Source organism: Myxocyprinus asiaticus, chromosome 6 (assembly GCF_019703515.2).
Source record: "Myxocyprinus asiaticus isolate MX2 ecotype Aquarium Trade chromosome 6, UBuf_Myxa_2, whole genome shotgun sequence".
In the NCBI taxonomy this organism is placed as follows: domain Eukaryota; kingdom Metazoa; phylum Chordata; class Actinopteri; order Cypriniformes; family Catostomidae; genus Myxocyprinus; species Myxocyprinus asiaticus.
Genome location: NC_059349.1, coordinates 29176342 through 29195545, shown reverse-complemented (window position 1 = coordinate 29195545; position 19204 = coordinate 29176342). Strand labels below are relative to the sequence as shown.

General features: G+C 37.7%; 1 protein-coding gene across 4 annotated transcripts in view; it reads right to left on the bottom strand.

The window, feature by feature from the left end:
- LOC127442361 (dual specificity testis-specific protein kinase 2-like) overlaps window positions 1-19204 on the bottom strand; it is a 59351-nt gene that overhangs the window by 8264 nt on the left and 31883 nt on the right. For all 4 annotated transcript variants that reach the window (XM_051700325.1, XM_051700324.1, XM_051700327.1 and 1 more), the window contains exons 4-6: window positions 16872-16920; window positions 4316-4462; window positions 577-659 (exon numbers count right to left, since the gene is read on the bottom strand). In XM_051700325.1, coding sequence (XP_051556285.1) covers window positions 577-659; window positions 4316-4462; window positions 16872-16920 — 279 coding nt within the window. The remainder of the gene's footprint in view (window positions 1-576; window positions 660-4315; window positions 4463-16871; window positions 16921-19204) is intronic.

Sequence of the window (19204 nt, the reverse complement as noted above, 5' to 3'; positions counted from 1 at the left end):
TGGCTGGAGTCACTCAGCATGCCCAGGATTCAAACTCGTGAAACCAGGGGTGGTAGTCCATCAACATTCTTAGAAATATTTACTTGTGTTCCACAGAACAAAAAGTCATACAGGTTTTGAACAAGTATGAGTAAATGAGGACCCTTTAAACATCTTACACTGATTGAATGGCACCTGAAAGTTCAGTTAGGCCAGCAGTCCTTTAAAAAGGGAAGTCTTTGATCAAGCTAACATGTGGTGAGCAGGTTATGAGAGAGAAAGGGTCTTGGGTCCTTGAGCTGCACTGGTATTATTAGCTCTCTAAAAGTTGAATTTGGACAGCATGTTCCCTCCGAATCAGATGGCCCAGCCCCCTCTGTCCATATTGCTTACAATCTCACCATCCTGTTTGCCTTTAAATTGCCATTAACAAAACACAGGGGTGCCCAATCTACCATTTTACACAGCAAAACTCCACATTAACCATGGCTGCTGGTATAATCAGTGCATAGGTGACACTGTGAAATTATCAGAGCATATTTGACTAATTTTCTAAGTTGGAGGAAAAGTATACTCCCCACATTGCTTGTTACTCACTCATGACTGGGAATTTTCTCAGCAAGGCCAAAGTCTCCGACGACTGCAGTGTAACCATTCTCATCTGATTTAATCAGGCAGTTCTGCGATAACATCAAAAGGAAGAAACAGTACATAAGAGAACATATTGCTCCCCCCACAGGACACCTTACACTTCAGATTCATGCTGCAGTCTGTTAGCATAATGTTAACAGAAAGTAATGGTGTAGTATTTGTTGAATCCAAGAGGAGATTCTCAGAGCTTATAATTATGGGAAGTCCCATAAGTGCTGCAAAGAGAGAATGCAAAGGTAGAGACATGTCTGTATGTGTCAACGACAAGAGAACTGTGAGGACTAAATTACAACCATCTGTTTTAATGCAGATTTATATCCTCCTCCTGTTTATAAAAGTATTAAAGGTGCATTCAGCAAATTTTTCATCATTAAGAAAGATTTACCCATAAAGAAATTAATAGAGCTTTAAAAATCTGTTTCAGTTATATCATAAGCCTAAAAAAAATGGTTTTATTCCACATGGAGCTGGGCTACCTCACGTGGGCCGCCATGTTGGGATCAAATGACAAGCCAAATGCTACTCGATTTATATTGGTAACCCCCTAATAATGGACAAATCACGACCCCTAACCACATCCTCCACAGTTTTAGCAATAAATGCATTGAGTATATTATGTGTTATTAGTAAAAATTGTATATTCTTTCTTATATGCTAAAATGATAACTTTCCTGACCCATGACTTATAAATGGTGTATTTTTTTTTATGTTAAAAATATATTTATTTTAATTTTTTCGATTATTTGTCTTCTTTATCTTATGTATACATTCTGGATGGTTTATACATATTTTTTAATTTTTTTTATAATTTTTATTTAATTTGGTTATTTTTTTCCTTCACCTGTACTTGTCTTTATGATTGTATTCATACACTGTTTGATCTTACTGAACATTCATATAGAAAAACTCCACAGTTTTACCACCATTTGTGGACTTTTCAGACGGTTCCTTACCACACCCTCCACAGTATTAGCACAATGTGTGGACTTTTCAGACGGTCCCTTGCCCACCATAGGCAAATTTTCCAACTTATATCAATGTTAAATTGGCGATCTGGAACAATTTCACGTGACGCCATCTGACCAGCTTAAATACGGGACAAATCACGTCCCATATTGATTCAATACAGGATGCATCATTTTATCTTTAAATACGGGACAATCCCATATTTTACGAGACGGGTGGCAACCCTATTTTTATTATGTGCCATTATTTTTCATGATTACTTGGTAAATTTCATCAAAAATTAATATGTTGTTGTTGTTGATGATGATGTGGACATTTATGAATGTAAATCAACACATAATTTGTTGAACTTCATCCAAAGCGAGTGCAGTTAGCTAACTTTCTGCCCGGAACTACAGTATGTGGAGAGTTTGTTTCTGGCAGGACACTTATAAGCAGCGCTCTCTACCGTTGGTGTTTGCTGTTTGCCACGCTTCTCTGCAATGGCATTTTTAATCTGAAAATATTGGTTGTTTTGTTAGACCAAATTAATGACTAAAGTAAGGGTCACACACATCATGTTATGCACAATGTTTAAATGTGTTTTGTTATTTGAAAGTTTTATGTACTAACATTAGCCTATTAGCATTGACATCCAGTAAGATGGGGAGAGACGAAACGAACAATATAAATCATCTAAAAGTGTCTTGTACAGTTGTGTTCAAAAGTTTGCATACCCTGGCAGAAATTGTGAAATGTTGGCATTGATTTTGAAATCAGTGCATTCACGTGAGAGCTAACAAACTCATTGACTATTTATACACAGACACTAATTGCAATTTAAAAAGCCACAAGTGTGGGAAATTAACCTTTAATTGCCATTTAAACCTGTATGTGTCACCTTGTGTGTCTGTAACAAGGCCAAACATTCAAGGGTATGTAAACTTTTAATCAGGGCCATTTGGGTGATTTCTGTTACCATTATGATTTAGAAAGGAGCGAAACAGTTATGTGATAATGAATGGCTTCATATGATCACTATCCTTAAATAAAAGACAGTTTTTTTTTTGCATGATCAGTCCCATTTTCAAAATCAATGCCAAAATTTCACAATTTCTGCCAGGGTATGCAAACTTTTGAGCACAACTGTATGTCTTTACAGCTAAGTTTCAGGGTTCCTATGAGTCTGTATATGTTTAAAGTTAGATTTAATTCAATGTAGTTTACTTGCATTTCATATTTCTTTAAAAAGAGATTTAATTTAATTCATGTAGTTTACACACAATATTTAATTTTTGCCTTTTTTATGTTTAATATAACATTATAAATAATTAAAAAGAAAATTCTACTTTTTTGAGATGGGAAAATATGTATAGGCCTATTTATTTTCTTTAATCTATATTCTGTCTGCATAATTATTATTATTATTTTTTTAATCATAGAAAAGCATGGCTGATGCACATAGGGTCATTCATCGAAAATGCCTTAAACATGTCTTCACAGAATTATTCCTGGGAAATATAAAAGAACAGATCTCAGTTCCTGGTGTCTGTCATTCTTTCATCATTAAAGTCTAACTGCAACACTTCCTGGCCCCATTCTTGCATGGAAACAATGACAAGTCCATTCTTCAGTAAATTTCTCCTTTAGTGTTCAACAGAAGCAAGAAAGTATGAATACATGTTTGGAATGATATGACAAAAAGTTTAACTTGAAGCATTTCAAAACACAGCTTTATGAAAGATGAACTCTTTTGTCTTTCATTATTGTTTTGTCACATTAAAGGTGTTTTTCCCCCTTTGAATTTTGTAACTTTTTTTTTTCATCACTTTTTAACACTTTCTTAAATGATTTGTTAATGTAACAATGTCATGACTTTACTTAGAGGGGCACATCATTAACTAATTATTAACTACTCATATACTTTACCGTTGATCTCATTAACTACACAAGTACTTCACTAGTATTCATGTCAGTTAAATCACATATTTTTTTATAATCTTTTGGTGGTTTGTCATGAAGTTGTAGTCATAGCATGCATGTTTATGGTGAGTAAAACGAGTTGTGGGACCAACAGTGGTAGGGTGAGGTAATGGGATGAAGAATCATGCAAAATGGGTTAAATAATGCATGTTTAATTCAAGGTTGAAGTACTGGATATTCTTTCTGATAAAGAATGTTTTGATTTAACATGTAATATAACAAACATTTGATGTAGCATTTTGGGAGTTTACTATCATATGTTAATTAATGCATTAACTATCAAACATGTACTAACATGTAATTAAGTTGGCCGTTATTCATGCATGAATCCATATTACTCCAGTCGTACTTAAAGTTAGCGCTTCATTAGTTCTTGATTAGTCCATGGCTTAACTCATCAATAATTCATGCTTAAGTAAGTATTAATTCAGGTATTAATTCATCATTATTTACATACCCTTATTGTAAAGTGTTACCCAGAGAACTATTGCTTTTGCATGATGCTGCATCCACAGCATATCGCCAAGTGCAGAATAAACAAAAAATACTGATTGCCTTTTACACCTTTAATGCCAGAGGTATTGTAGTACTTCAAGTATATCCAATTAGCCCCTGTCCTACTGGGATAATTCAATTGTGCAACCTTATCAAGGCCCTTCATGATTTTTGTAACCTCAAGCAATTTAAAGACAGCCATAAAGGTAATTTGCTTTTATGACTCTGAGTAAGAGCAATAACAAAGATAAGAGTCCTGTACCTTGGAGGTGAGATCTCTGTGGAAAATGCCCCTGGAGTGAAGGTAACTGAGGCCCATAGCAATCTCTAAGGCCAGCTTGACCCGCGTGGCCCAGCTCAGGTACTTACTGCTGTCCAGCAGCTGCTCCAAGTTGCCACCATTAATGTACTGACAAAAAGAAAGACACAACATATGATAAACATCAGAGGACAATCCTCTCTGAAGTGCTCAAAGGGCCCATACTGTATTCAAGAGAGTACAATAGATAAAAATGATTGGACAATTAGGAAAAGGAAAAAGAGAACAAAATACAGTGGCAAAAAAAAAGTATGTAAACCCTTTGGAATTAGCTGGTTTTCTGCATTAATTGGTCATAAAATGAGACCACATATTCATCAAAGTCACAGGAACACACAAACAATTCTAACCTTTCATGTCTTTATTGAACACATCCCATTAAACACTCACAGTGCTCTGGAAAAAGTAAGTGAACCTTTGGATTTAATAACTGGTCGATCCTCCTTTGGCAGCAAAAACCTCAACCAATCATTTCCGGTAGCTGAGGATTAGACCTGCACAACGTTCAGAAGGAATTTTGGACCATTCTTCCTTACAGAACTGCATCAGCTCAGCCATATTCTTAGGATGCCTGGTGTGAACAGCTCTCATCACAGCATCTCTATTGGGTTAAAGTCTGGGCTCTGACTGGGCCAATCTAAAATGTGGATTTTCTTTTTTTGAAGCCATTCTGTAGTAGATGTACTTCTATGTTTAGGATCATTGTCCTGCTGCATCACCCAACTTCTACTGAGCTTTAGGTGGCATATAGCCAACCTGACATTATCCTGTAGGATATCTTGATAAACTTGGGAATTCATCTTTCCCTTGATAATGGCAAGTGGTCCAGGCCCCCAAGCAGCAAAGCAGCCCCAAATCAAGATGCTCCCTCCACTGTACTTCACCATTGGGATGATGTTTTCATGTTGGTTATGCGGTGCCCTTTTTCCACCATACATAGTGCTGCATGTTCTTCCCAAACAATTTAACCTTATTTTCATCAGTTCACAAAACATTTTCCCAGTAACATTGTGGAGTGTCAAGGTGGACTTTGGCAAACTTTAGGTGTGCAGCAATGTTTTTGTTGGAAAGCAGTTACTTCCTTTGTGGTGTCCTGCCATGGACACCACCTGCGTTTAATGTTTTCTATAGAGTAGACTGATGAACAGAGATGTTAACCAGTTCCAATGGTTCTTTCAAGTCTTTAGTGGTCACTCCATGGTTCTTTTTTTACCTCACTGAGCATTCTGCAGTTTGCCTTTTGAGTCATCTTGGCTGGTCTGCCATTTCTAGGGAGAGTAGCCGCAGTACTAAATCGTCTCCATTTTCAGACAGTTTGTCTAACTGTGGACAGATGATTATCCTAGCCCTTCGAGATAACTTTGTAAACCTTTCCAGCTTTATGCAAAGCAACAGTTCTTGATCGTAGTTCTTCTGAGATCTCTTTTTTTTTTTTTAGAGGCATGGTTCACGTCAATAGATGCTTCTTGTGAATAGCAAACTCAAAATGTTTGAGTGCTTTTTATAAGTCAAAGTAGCTCTAACCCTCACCTCCAATCTCGTTTCATTAATTGGATGCCAGGTTTGCCAACTCCTGACTCTAAGTAGCTTTTGTTGACATCACTAGCCTAGGGATTCACATACTTTTTCCAACCTACACTGTGAATATTTGAATGATATTCAATATGTACAAGAGCAATACAATAATTTGTGAGTTATTAGTTAAAACAGATTGTGTTTGTTCATTTTTGTAACTTAGATGAAGATCAAACCAGATTTTAAGACACATTTAAACATAAATGCTGGCAATTCCAAAGGGTTCACATACTTTTTCTTGCCACTGTAAATGCACAAGTTTTTCTATCAATGTTGAATATTTTTTTTTCTAAAATTAAAAAAAATTAATAATTGGCAGTAATGAAATCTGTCATGACTCTAATCTTGGCATCATGATGATTATAATTCTTTAAATGGTCAGTATGGTTTACAGTACATAACTGAATCGAATCAATTACCCATGGCTAAATGTAGCATTCCATGCCAACTCTCCGGTGGACTGGGTTTAAGGAGTCACAAAAGCATGCAAAATTGCAGGGCCCATTTCAGTTCTTGATATTCATGTTATGTTTCACATAGTGTATTTGCATGACAGCACTATCAAATAATTAGCTAATTATTCTGTAAGAGACATTATTACAATCCTTTTGCAGCAGTGTATGGTTTATGTTGGATCTTTGAAACAAGTCCTTGAGAGCTTAGTTACTGTGGCAAACATGCCATTAACTAGGAGCCTGATGCATTCACCACAGGGCAATGTTCTCATCGGTGTCCTAATTTTGGGTTGCCTGAAATGATCTATGCTGACACATACAGGGCTCCACATTTAAATAACAAAATTAGCCAAGGTTGAATAAACTGAGATCTCAGGTCACTATGGTAAGACACCAACAGCAAGACAAGATAGCCGAGTTAAAATAATAGCACCATCCAAATTCCCATGAAACACTGATGCCATGAACCAGGAGCTCAGGTTGTCAATAGACCTGCTCCTTAGCACTTCATCTATTCTAATCATTTCTAAACCATATAATTGGAGTGATTAATATCACCAAATAGGGTGTGGGCTTGTTGTCTGACGACTCATTCATATTACTACAATGCAAAACTAAGGTAAAAACTTATCACTTAGGTAAAAGTCATCACTTTCTTAGAATTTGCTGTCATAACCTTCAGATCATCAAGAGCAAAACTCAGTAACACTAAAATGGGTTATTAGGGTTGTATACGTTAACATTAATTCAATAGTTAACATGTACAAAAAATAGGACTGTTAAAGTTAATGTTGACACATGCTAATTATGTATGGTGAAAGTTATTTTAAAAAAATAACTACGCCATAGACACATTTATTCAAATTGACATTACAACCGTTACATTCAGTTCTGTTTCTAGAAATTGATCTGAACCTTTAAAGCTGATCAGAACTACAGCATTTAGTGATTTTAGGAGGATAAGTGTTAGTTTATCTTGTTCCAAACATACAGTTTTGGATTCGGGGCTAAATATATATGCCCCCTCACTTCACCTCCTTGGGCATGTCTATTTTTGCTCTGTTTACTTCAGTCAGCAGATGGGTGGCCAAAACACAGCCAATCAGTACAGGGACCCAAACAAGCATAGTAAGAACATTGCACTTTTACCACTAATTGGCTAGCACTGTGTATATGGGTGTTTCTTCAACATCAAGCAATTCCATGTCCCAGGGGGTTGATTATTAAAACTAATAGATTTAAACTTTTTTTCTTTTTGTTATATGAATATCACATTAAAACTGAATTAGAAACTTTTTTACAATGCTTTCATTTATTTCTGTTACTTTCAAATGCCTGTTATGTAAAGATTTTATTGTTTTAGCCTTGTCCCAGATCCAGACTTTGAATATTAAAATAAATATTTCGGGTTCAATACAAGTTAAGCTCAATCAACAGCATTTGTGGCATAATGTTGTTTACCATGAAAAATAAAAAAAAATAAAATCAAGGTTACAGTGAGGCACTTCCAATAGAAATGAGTAGGCGAAATTTCTGGAGGGTTTAACATGAAACAAACTGTTTTTTTTTTTAAAGTACTAACATTTATTCTTCTGTTAAAACTTGTGTATTATTTGAGCAGTAAAGTTGTAAAATTGGATATAACAAACAGAAAAGGGTTAGTAAACGATTTTTATCACACCAAAATCAGGTTAACACCTATATTATGTCGTAAACGTTAAATAGTGTGTATTTTAACGTTTACGGATTTTTCCCAATTTGGAATGCCCAATTCCCAATGTGCTTTTAAGTCCTCGTGGTCGCGTAGTGATTCACCTCAGTCCGGGTGGCGGAGGACAAATCCCAGTTGCCTCCGCGTATCTTATCATGTGGCTTGTTGAGCGCATTGCCACGGAGACATAGCCTCTTCACGCCACCCACCGCGGCAACCACGCTCAACTCACCACGCGCCCCACCGAGAACGAACCACATTATAGCGATCACGAGGAGGTTACCCCATGTGACTCTACCCTCCCTAGCAACCGGGCCAATTTGGTTGCTTAGGAGACCTGGCTGGAGTCACTCAGCACGCCCTGGGATTCGAACTAGCGAACTAGCTTTTTCTTTTCTTTTTTTTTTTTTTTTAAGGAAAAAGGAGGGACAATTTTTTAATTTTAAATATTTTTCAATATGCCACAAATGTTGTTGATTGAGCTTTAAGTAAAAATGAAAATTCTCTCATAATTTACTCTCATGCCATCCCAGGTATGTATGACCTTTCTTCTGCAAAAACACAACCAAAGATTTTTAGAAGAATATCTCAACTCTGTAGGTCTGTACAATGCAGCGATCTAATCGGTTTTGGTAAGAACAGACTAAATGTAACTCCTTTTTCACTACAAAACTTGACATTTACAGTCTCCTTGGCTATCATGATTTCAAGCTCAATTACACTTCCTATGCCATCTAGCACTCTGCAGCTGTGTATCTTTTGGAAGGATGCGTCCTCCGGAGGTTGCATTTGTCGGCCGCATACGTCATCAAGGCTGTCTCGTTTCATAAAAGCGAGTAGGATACTTTGAATGCAACCTTCGAATGCGACCTTCTTTCACAGGAATTCGGAGGATGCATGAGGTGGATACTTTGTGGGCACTCACCACCCACAATTCTTTGCTTCAACGGAAATGTCTAAAAAAAAAAAATAAATAACGTCAATTTGCCCGTAAATATGATGTTCAAAACGCAAGTAATGTTAATTCCCAAGTTGAAGTACCTCAGTAGATGGGTGCAGAGTATATAATATGTATTTTTATATTAATATATAATTAAAATAAAGTATTAGACTAAAAGTACACCTGTAAAATCTATTTTCTTTTCTCTTTACATCTTATAACTCTCCTAAATTTAACCTCATACATTCCCTTCTAAAGGGAATTTGTTACCTTCTCACTCAAAATGCTTGTTAAAGAGTGGCGTGCTTTCATAGCAACCAAGTTACGTCCCGTTTCCGTTTGTTCTACAAAGGCCTTCTCGTTTAAACGAGATTTGTTTAAAGGAGGACACTGGGTATACTGCAGCCTTCAAAGGACATGTCCTACCTAGCAAGCAGCCTTTGAAATGAGACACAGCTTGTGCATCCGTCAAGCACTAGGAAGTGCAATCAAGACTAAAATCATGATTGTGCCTACAATGACTACAAAGACTGCAATGGCAAGATGTACAATGAAAAATGAGTTATATTTTGTCTGTTCTCACACAAAACCGATTGTATTGTACTGCACCCAGAATATTCCTTTGAACTATGAAAATCCATTATGAAAATACAAATTATTACATGTTTAAAACTACGATGAAAGTCATGGTACTTGCTAACCACATCAATAAATGTGTTAGTAAAGAGCTTGTTTAAGATTAAAACATGACACGAGTAAATACAGAATTTGAGATGAGGTGGAAATGGCAGTGGTGGGGATGTTCATGACTTAAAAAAAAAAAAAGAAAAAAAAAAAGACAAATCTCCTGTGATGCATGTACTGCACATACAATAATGGACATTGTTAGTAGACAAATTAAGTAAACTGGCATTTTATTTTTTATTTTTTAACAAGACTTCAAGTCAACATTGCTAAAAGTGCCCGAAGTTAAAGAAACACCCATAAAATAAATATCAGCTATCTCAAAATCTGTGTTTTGGGCTAAAAAGAGCCTGCATTGGCCTTGATCGGTTGAGTGTACACTATATTGCCAAAAGTATTCGCTCACCCATCCAAATAATTGAATTCAGGTGTTCCAATCTCTTCCATGGCCACAGGTGTATAAAATGAAGCACCTAGGCATGCAGACTGCTTCTACAAACATTTGTGAAAGAATGGGCCGCTCTCAGGAGCTCAGTGAATTCCAGCGTGGTACTGTGATAGGATGCCACCTGTGCAACAAGTCCAGTCGTGAAATTTCCTCGCTACTAAATATTCCACAGTCAACTGTCAGTGGTATTATAACAAAGTGGAAACGATTGGGAATGACAGCAACTCAGCCACGAAGTGGTAGGCCACGTAAAATGACAGAGCGGTGTCAGCGGATGCTGAGGCGCATAGTGCGCAGAGGTCGCCAACTTTCTGCAGAGTCAATCGCTACAGACCTCCAAAGTTCATGTGGCCTTCAGATTAGCTCAAGAACAGTGCGTAGAGAGCTTCATGGAATGGGTTTCCATGGCCGAGCAGCTGCATCCAAGCCATACATCACTAAGTGCAATGCAAAGCGTCGGATGCAGTGGTGTAAAGCACGCCGCCACTGGACTCTAGAGCAGTGGAGACGCGTTCTCTGGAGTGACGAATCACGCGTCTCCATCTGGCAATCTGATGTACGAGTCTGGGTTTGGCGGTTGCCAGGAGAACGGTACTTGTCTGACTGCATTGTGCCAACTGTGAAGTTTGGTGGAGGGGGGATTATGGTGTGGGGTTGTTTTTCAGGAGCTGGGCTTGGCCCCTTAGTTCCAGTGAAAGGAACTCTGAATGCTTCAGTATACCAAGAGATTTTGGACAATTCCATGCTCCCAACTTTGTGGGAACAGTTTGGGGATGGCCCCTTCCTGTTCCAACATGACTGCGCACCAGTGCACAAAGCAAGGTCCATAAAGACATGGATGAGCGAGTTTGGTGTGGAAGAACTTGACTGGCCTGCACAGAGTCCTGCCCTCAACCCGATAGAGCACCTTTGGGATGAATTAGAGCGAAGACTGCGAGCCAGGCCTTCTCGTCCAACATCAGTGTCTGACCTCACAAATGCGCTTCTGGAAGAATGGTCAAAAATTCCCATAAACACAAACCTAAACCTTGTGGAAAGCCTTCCCAGAAGAGTTGAAGCTGTTATAGCTGCAAAGGGTGGGCTGACGTCATATTAAACCCTATGGATTAAGAATGGGATGTCACTTAAATTCATATGCATCTAAAGGCAGATGAGTGAATACTTTTGGCAATATAGTGTATGTCAAGACCTGCACATGTGCTTGCTAAACGTTTAGCAAAGTACAATCACACCATGTGGCTGGCTGACCCCTCTAATCCCTTTTCTCTCCCTCTCACTCTCTTCCTTCCTAAACACTTGATCTCATGTCCAATGTCCATCTCCATCCTAGCTGAGGAACTCTTTCTTCTGGAGCTTCCCTGCTTCTGCTGTCTGCCCACTTCTCAAAGGGTTAAAACTCCGACTAATCCTGCTTCCTGCGTTGCCCCATTTGATCAGCACTGACTTCATCCAATGTACTGCCTGACTGGTCAAACCAAGCAGAGCATCATGGCCGAGGTTAGGTCTAAAGCTTTGCTACTCAAGGTGATTAGATCATTGATGCACGTCCACCTACTCCTCTATATAAAGCTAATCCTCTCAGTGACCGGTAACCTTTAGTGTCTGAGAGTTGTTGGGTGTTGATGCAGGCTAAAGCAAAGGATGGTGAAAACCTTCATGCACTTTGGATACCTTAGCTGCTGAGTGATGAGAGGGTTCAATTAATATGCTGTCAACTCACTAAACAGTCTTTAAATAAGGTGCCTTTACTGGTATAATAATTAAGGGGGAAAAAATGACAGAAATTTCTTAATGGCATGAGCAACATAAGGACGTAGTGGCTTTAAATAATAGAATAATCCCTCAGCAGGCCAGTGATTACCCACGATTACTATTGCACTAATACCTCTTTTACATTAATGTGCATCAGAAAAGCAGAGCAAAGGTCACAGGGCTAAATGGCAAGAGCAAAGAACAGAGCATCTAGAAAAGAAAGGCTGACATACAGGTATTTATTGTTTTTCCAGCATGTCTGTGGATGTTTGTAGTGTTGCTAAAATTTAATATTTGTGCAGCTGCATAGTTTTGAATGTCTCTATTCTCCTCTTCATGATTATTCAGTTTTCTTCATTAGAAGCAAAACCCCCTCTAGGATCTTTTCCCGTGTAATCAATGCTAATCCTTAGCATAAGACTATCCATTACCATACAGAAGGGCTATTCGTCATCAACACAGTCTGCGCGGACAGTCCGCGGGTGGCCAAGATTTTCCCGACACGCGGACAGTCCTCGCCTGTATGCATTGTCAGCGCATGTGTATCACAAAGCAGTCATAGTGTGCATGCGTCGAACACGTTCATATTTGCTTGCGGTCAAAAGAGTAAACCTTGAAAGGCAACGCGGTCGTCCAAGTGCGATCCCATCCGGAATGCAGAAAAACTAAGTATACACGGGCCTTAAGATTGCAGCCTTTCGTGGTTTAATAATCACACTTGAACTTATAACGATTTTAACAGGATTAATTATGCATTTCAGTGTAAAAGGAGTAACAGAGCACATGCTCAAATTAGCATGTGAGCATTTAAAAGCAGTCGTGTGCCAGACAGACAGCGTGCTGGGACCGAATTAAGTTGGTGCTCTGTACTACCGATACTGCAGAAACACTTTTTTTAATTCTAGTACCGACTTGGTACCTAAGTACCGGTACTTTTGACAATACTAGAGGTAAATTTAACAACAATCGTGTCTCGCACAATTGCATTTAGTGGTGAGTTTAACAACACTCAATGGCGCATTCAGCTGTCATCAGTTTGCGCTCAGATTCTGAACAGTGCAGTACTGTTTTTTACTACCTAGGATTGCTATGGTTAGGGGTAGGTGTGGCCTTTAGGGATAGGGACCAATGACTCAGAAAGAAAAAACAATGAAAAGTAAACCTTTAAAGAAAATGCACAGAAAAGCTTTTACTCTCCCTCCATGTGTTAAACGGGCGTGTCGCATCTGTTCAGCATCTGTAGAGCTCGTAAAAAGTGCTAACGTCACTGAATCTGCATTCTGTACATGCAGATACCCTGACTATTTTATTCTACATAAAGATGTGTGTCAGTGTTCTTTATCCCAAATATCATCAAATCAATTTTCTGCCTACCAATGATTATCTGCACAAATATTTTCCTGCACTAGATCCTGTGTGCAAATGCACAAGGCTCATTTTCTCCTCACTGAATGGGAGAAAGAGGAAGACATTTTCTCATTTTTGTTTTTGTTTTAAATTTATTCTTATGTAAAATGAGAGTTCTATATTAGATGTCCATTGTTTACTTATGTGGTTCGATACCGAAGAAATGGGCTTTAACAGATCTAAATGTTCCTCTTAGTTTTCATACTGTAGTTTTTAAACAATAGCCCTGATATGTTAAAATGATCATGATGTTTTTTATTTTCCAAAAGTTGATCAATACCCATTTGTTAGTTAAGGATATGAAGTCATGCTTTTTCTGCAGCAAGATCTTAAAAAAGAATTTATGACCAGAACTTAAATGTTAAGTGAATACCTTTATTTTAATGTAAAAAAAAAAATAAAAATAAAAATTATATATATATATATATATATATATATATATATATATATATATATATATATATATATATATATATATACATATATTTGCCCTTGATCCTGTATTTGCCCTGATCCTGTTTTTGTGTATATCTTATAATAATTTAACAAAAATCTAACATAAAACAAAGGCAATCTGAGTAAACACAAAATACAGTTTTTAAATGATAATGTTATCTATTGAAACAAAAAAAGATATAAAATACCAACTGGGCCTGTGTGGAAAAAGTATTTGCCCCCTTAGTTACTAAATCCCAAAATCTATGAAACTGCATTCATAATGGGGTTCAGCTGGATTAGACACACTCAGGCCTGATTACTGCCAGCCCTGTTCAATCAAATCAACACATAACAGAACTTTTTCAGCAGCATGAAGTTGGCTAAAAGGTCAGCACCCAGTAGCACACTATGCCAAGGTCTAAAGAAATTCCAGAAATTATGAGGAAAAAGGTGATTGAAATACATCAGTCTGGTAAGGGTTACAATGCTATTTCAAAGGAACTGTTTGGAAGATGGGTACCGTTACATCTGGCGTAAATCAAACACAGAATTCCACAAAAAGAACATCATACCTACGGTCAAGCATGGTGGTGGTAGTGTGATGGTGTGGGGATGCTTTGCTGCTTCAGGACCAGGGTGACTTGCAATAATTGAGGAAAACATGAATTCTGCTCTCTACCAGAAAATCCTAAAGGAGAACATCTGGGTCATCAGTCTGTGAGTTGAAGCTCAAGTGTAACTGGATTATGCAGCAAGACAATGATCCAAAGCATAAGAGTAAGTCCACCTCTGAATGGCTCAAAAGAAGCTAAATTAAAGTTTTGGAGTTGCCTAGTCAAAGTCCTGACTTGAACCCGATTGAGATGCTGTGGCAGGACCTTAAACAGGCAGTTCATGCATGAAAACCCTCCAATGTGGCTGAACTAAAGCAGTTCAGCAAAGAAGTGTGGGCCAAAATTCCACCACAGCATTGTGAAAGACTGATCTCCAGTTATCGGAAGCATTTTTTTTGCAGTTGTTGCTGCTAAAGGTGGAACAACCAGCTATTAAGTTTAAGGGGGCAGTTAGGTTTTTCACATGGGTGATAAAAGGTGTTGGATAACTTTTTTTGCTTCAATAAAAAAAAAAAATATACATATTTGAAAACTGTATTTCGTGTTTACTCAGATTGCCTTTGTTTAAATGTTACATCTCGTTTGAAGATCTAAAACAACTTAGTATGGAAACTTCCATAAAAATAGAAGAAATCAGGAAGGGGGCAAATACTTTTTCACATCACGGTACTTGCAATGAAAGTGCTAACTGAGATAAATACAAAAAAATGTTTGGCCACCGCCAAGTTTTCATTTAAAAAATGAAACCCAAGAGAGCCCTGACATACAGTGTTGCTGTACAGTACATCTATACAGGCTTAACACATCCACACAGTCTGAGATGGTAAAAATACATCATGCCTTGGGGGACTGCCTGTGGGCTCTTTAATAGATAACTTTTCCTTGGGCCATTCTGAACAAAGACTAAACTGTTCAATGTCACAGTAAGTCATTCGATTCACAGGGGTATATGCCACTGATTTAGGAATCAACGATTCCTGCAAGCACATTTAGATCAACGTTTGTGCAACCATTTGCGGGGATAAATTCTAAACCTGATTTCTCCATGAAAAAGGGCTAGGTATTGATACAGATTTCCCGATTTGATTCTGATTCATATGGGTATATTTCTGTCCTAATGTTCATTTTGCTTGCATATGAAAGAAATTCTTCCACAGCAAATTCAAAGGACCTTCTAATTAGGTACATTACAAAAATATTAATTTTAAAATTTTTATTTGATCATAAGTATAATATTTATATATATATATATATATATGAGTAAATAGTTAAATGCTTATTGTTTACATGCATAATTTGTACTCTTTACAAGTATTTACGATTTGTTGAACACATGCTAAAATGACACGGCCTCTTTAAGAATACCGGCAGTTCAGCCAGCATTACAAAAGTGTTTTGGTTGAGCACACATTAACAAGAGCATCTTTACCTCATCTGTGCAGTGTGTGATTAGAATTAAATGTAAATTATTTGTTGTTTACGATCAATAACTGACTGTGAAGAACATAAAAGATAGAGACATTGTTCAATGACAAATTGATTGTGTGAATTTTGTATTTGGACACACATTAAATGGAACGAGTAAAACCAAACAGGTAGTGAAAGTTTCTCAGTGCTAAACTTCTTTGCCACTATACTACTTAATCCCTAGTGATTGAAAACTGAACATTTACCAGACAGTGGCTTATCACAGATACTTTTGTAGCGTAGCGTGGAATTTGGTTGCATATGCGAATGATTTACGTGAGTGGATTGCTGCATAGAGTTAAAGATTGATCTTGGGATTTAAGAATCGATATAGAGATCAGAACATCGGTAAATAATTTTTTTTACCCAGCCCTACGTTGAAAATACAATACAGCACTATCGGTAAAAAAGGACAGCAGGTAACTTAATTAGCCAAACTCTAACACCAACTAGACTCGATGCAGTAAAATTTCAGCAACACACAACTTTTCTGTCCATACTGAATGTGATAGTACAGCGTGACAGAACAAATTAGATTTTTATTGTACAGTTTTGAGGAGCTTTTGGACCAATGACATTTTACAGTGGGTGGGGCTACCTGACACAACACCTTAGAAATAGAAGCCGAGCGATCAACAGAATGTCCCAAACCCAGAGTTGCTGCCTAGGTAGAGCATTCCAAGTCAGTCACTTATGAGATTACATGATGGTCAGGATGCTGCCTTCGAAGGCAGCTACCAATAATGCAGACAGTATACAGCGAGGCACCTCACTAGGTTGTCACAGACCTAATATTTTGCAAAAATACTTTCAATGTCTTTGTTTATTAAATCCCATCTCCTTTTGTTTATGTTTATTCAAAGGACCTGCATTATTTCATTAAAGAGCAGTAAATGTGAAACTGTATAGTCTTGCTCAAGGTGCTGCCCATGCAGAAGGGTCAAATGCCTCTTGATCAGATGTGTGGTGGATGAAACATGTCTGAGCCTGTTTGCTGAAGGTACTTACCTCTGTGAGAGCATGGAGCTGACCTTCCTGTACACACACACCCATGAATCTACAAGATCACAATAAAGGAAAAGAACAGAGATAAATGTTAGTTTAATGCTCTCTTGTTTACAAGTATTGCTCTGAAAAAGCAGCTGCTACAAGTTGGAACATATTATTCTTAAGGTACATCCTTAAGTAAAAACCTTTCTGAAATTGCATGAGGGCATTCAGCATCATCACCTACTAGACCAGACATGGGCAACTTACGGCCAGCGGGCCGGATCCAGCACTCCACATGGTTTAATCGTGCCCACGGCTCATTTATCCTAAAAGCGTTTTTTCATTGGATATTTCAGTTACCTTGCATTGGGACCTAACACGGCTCCACATGCATTTAACATGCTCAGGAATGCCAGATAACAGATGCAAACCCCTCATTTAGAGATTTATACTTGCGCAAATTTTCCGTCTAATGTTATACTTATTTTGTGCAATCTGGCAACCATGCATGGGAGCGCGCTCTTTCTAGCTCTCGCTAGTGCGATATTCTGCTCAAGGAAAAGTGTTATACGGCCACTGTGTCAATTCTTGAGGCTGCTTGTGCTGTTTGGTGCCACTAAACCTTCTCAGTGATGAACTTTAATAAAATATAAACATAGATCTCAGCATCACTGACACATGGAGGGGTAATCATTGACACACGAGCAAAAGCCAGCGAGAGATGAATATGTATTTTTCATTTGTGTAATTTAGAAATGTTGAAGTCCCTCGCACCTGTATTTTAATTTAACTCTTGCAGTAATCATTTATCAGTCATGCAGTCTGTTTTGTTCAGTTTTGTGCACTGGCGGACAAACTATTGACGAGACCCGCATCATGACCATTTCAGCGCGTAAACGGGTTACGTTTTGAGAATAAAATAAGTAAACTGGCCCGCTTTGCGACAAACGTTAAGTTCTATAATTTTTTTTTTTTTACTAAAACAGGCCCCTGATGTAGAGAGTGTTAAATTGAATAATAAATTACCAGGGAAGTAAAGGTGGTAAAATAAGTAATTTATAATTGTGCTCTGCCTTCATAATTTTTTTTTAATGCCTGCTAGAAAATTATCTACATTTGTAGAGCAATACAATACTTTAGGCAAACTGCAGAATTGTCCCATCTGTCACATATACACTTCAGAAAATTGAGTACACAACTATTTCTGGGCTTAAAAGATACAAGAACCAAAAGGAGTACAATGTGGCCCCCTATGCACTACTTAAGCCCGATGTGGCCCCTGTACCAAAAGTTGCCCACCCCTGCACTAGACTGAGCTGTTACTGTCTACACCAGCACTGACATTCTATTATGTTCCTGTCCAACAGGCTTATTTTATACTCTACACTTATTTCACCTGTCAGAAACCGCTTTTAAAAATTACACGATAAAATGTGTAGGAAGGTGAAAGGTAAGCATGGTAAAGCAAGATTTTAGGGTTAAAGGATCTCAATGAAAGTTTTTTCTGGATGTGTACAGTAACACGTCAAATGTTTTTAATTTTATTGAACATTGATGGATAAACAATTCATGTGAACAGACATGATAAAATAAGCTGGTTTTGATTATAGGGCAATGGCATCCAGGGTCTACAGTGATACGGCAAAATGTGTCACCATATGCAAATACTTTTTTTAAAAAGGTGATATTCTGGAGTAACATGACTAAAAAACAAACAAAAAAAAAACAAAAAAAAAACCATTGCCTGATCATTTCAAACAACATATGTCATTTAATTAGAGTTGGGAACCGAGAACAGGTTCCATTTTTTTGAAAAATAAATTCCAGCCGCAGCGCTGCTACCTTCTAAATCTACAGCGTGAAACGCGCAGAGCACCCAGTGTTGTCCGATTCCTGAATGAATGATCTTATTAGCCTGTTCTTTTGAATCAGTAGCATGAAACACAATGCACCCAGTGCTTTCCGATCCTGAACAAATGACTCCTATGAGCAGGTTCTTTTTAGTGATTTAAAACATTAAAACACTTATACATCAGTCAGAGCAGTTACTGAATTAATCTTATACTGATGCGCAAGTTATAAACATCCAAATGGAAATGAAATAAGAACTGTTGAAGTCCCACTAGCCTGAAGTACACCATTAGGCTACATAACAGTCTAAACGGTGTTTATTTAATGTTTTACTCCAGACCTGTGAGACTTCAATCAGGCAGTGCAGTTACTTACACATTTACATGCACTTAAGAAAGCAGTTTATTCCAGGGTTTTTGCAGAAAGCAGAGTTCTAAAACTTGCCAATGCAATTTCAAGAATGCCAATTTCCTTACGTTGTTTAAGGGATTAAGAGAAAG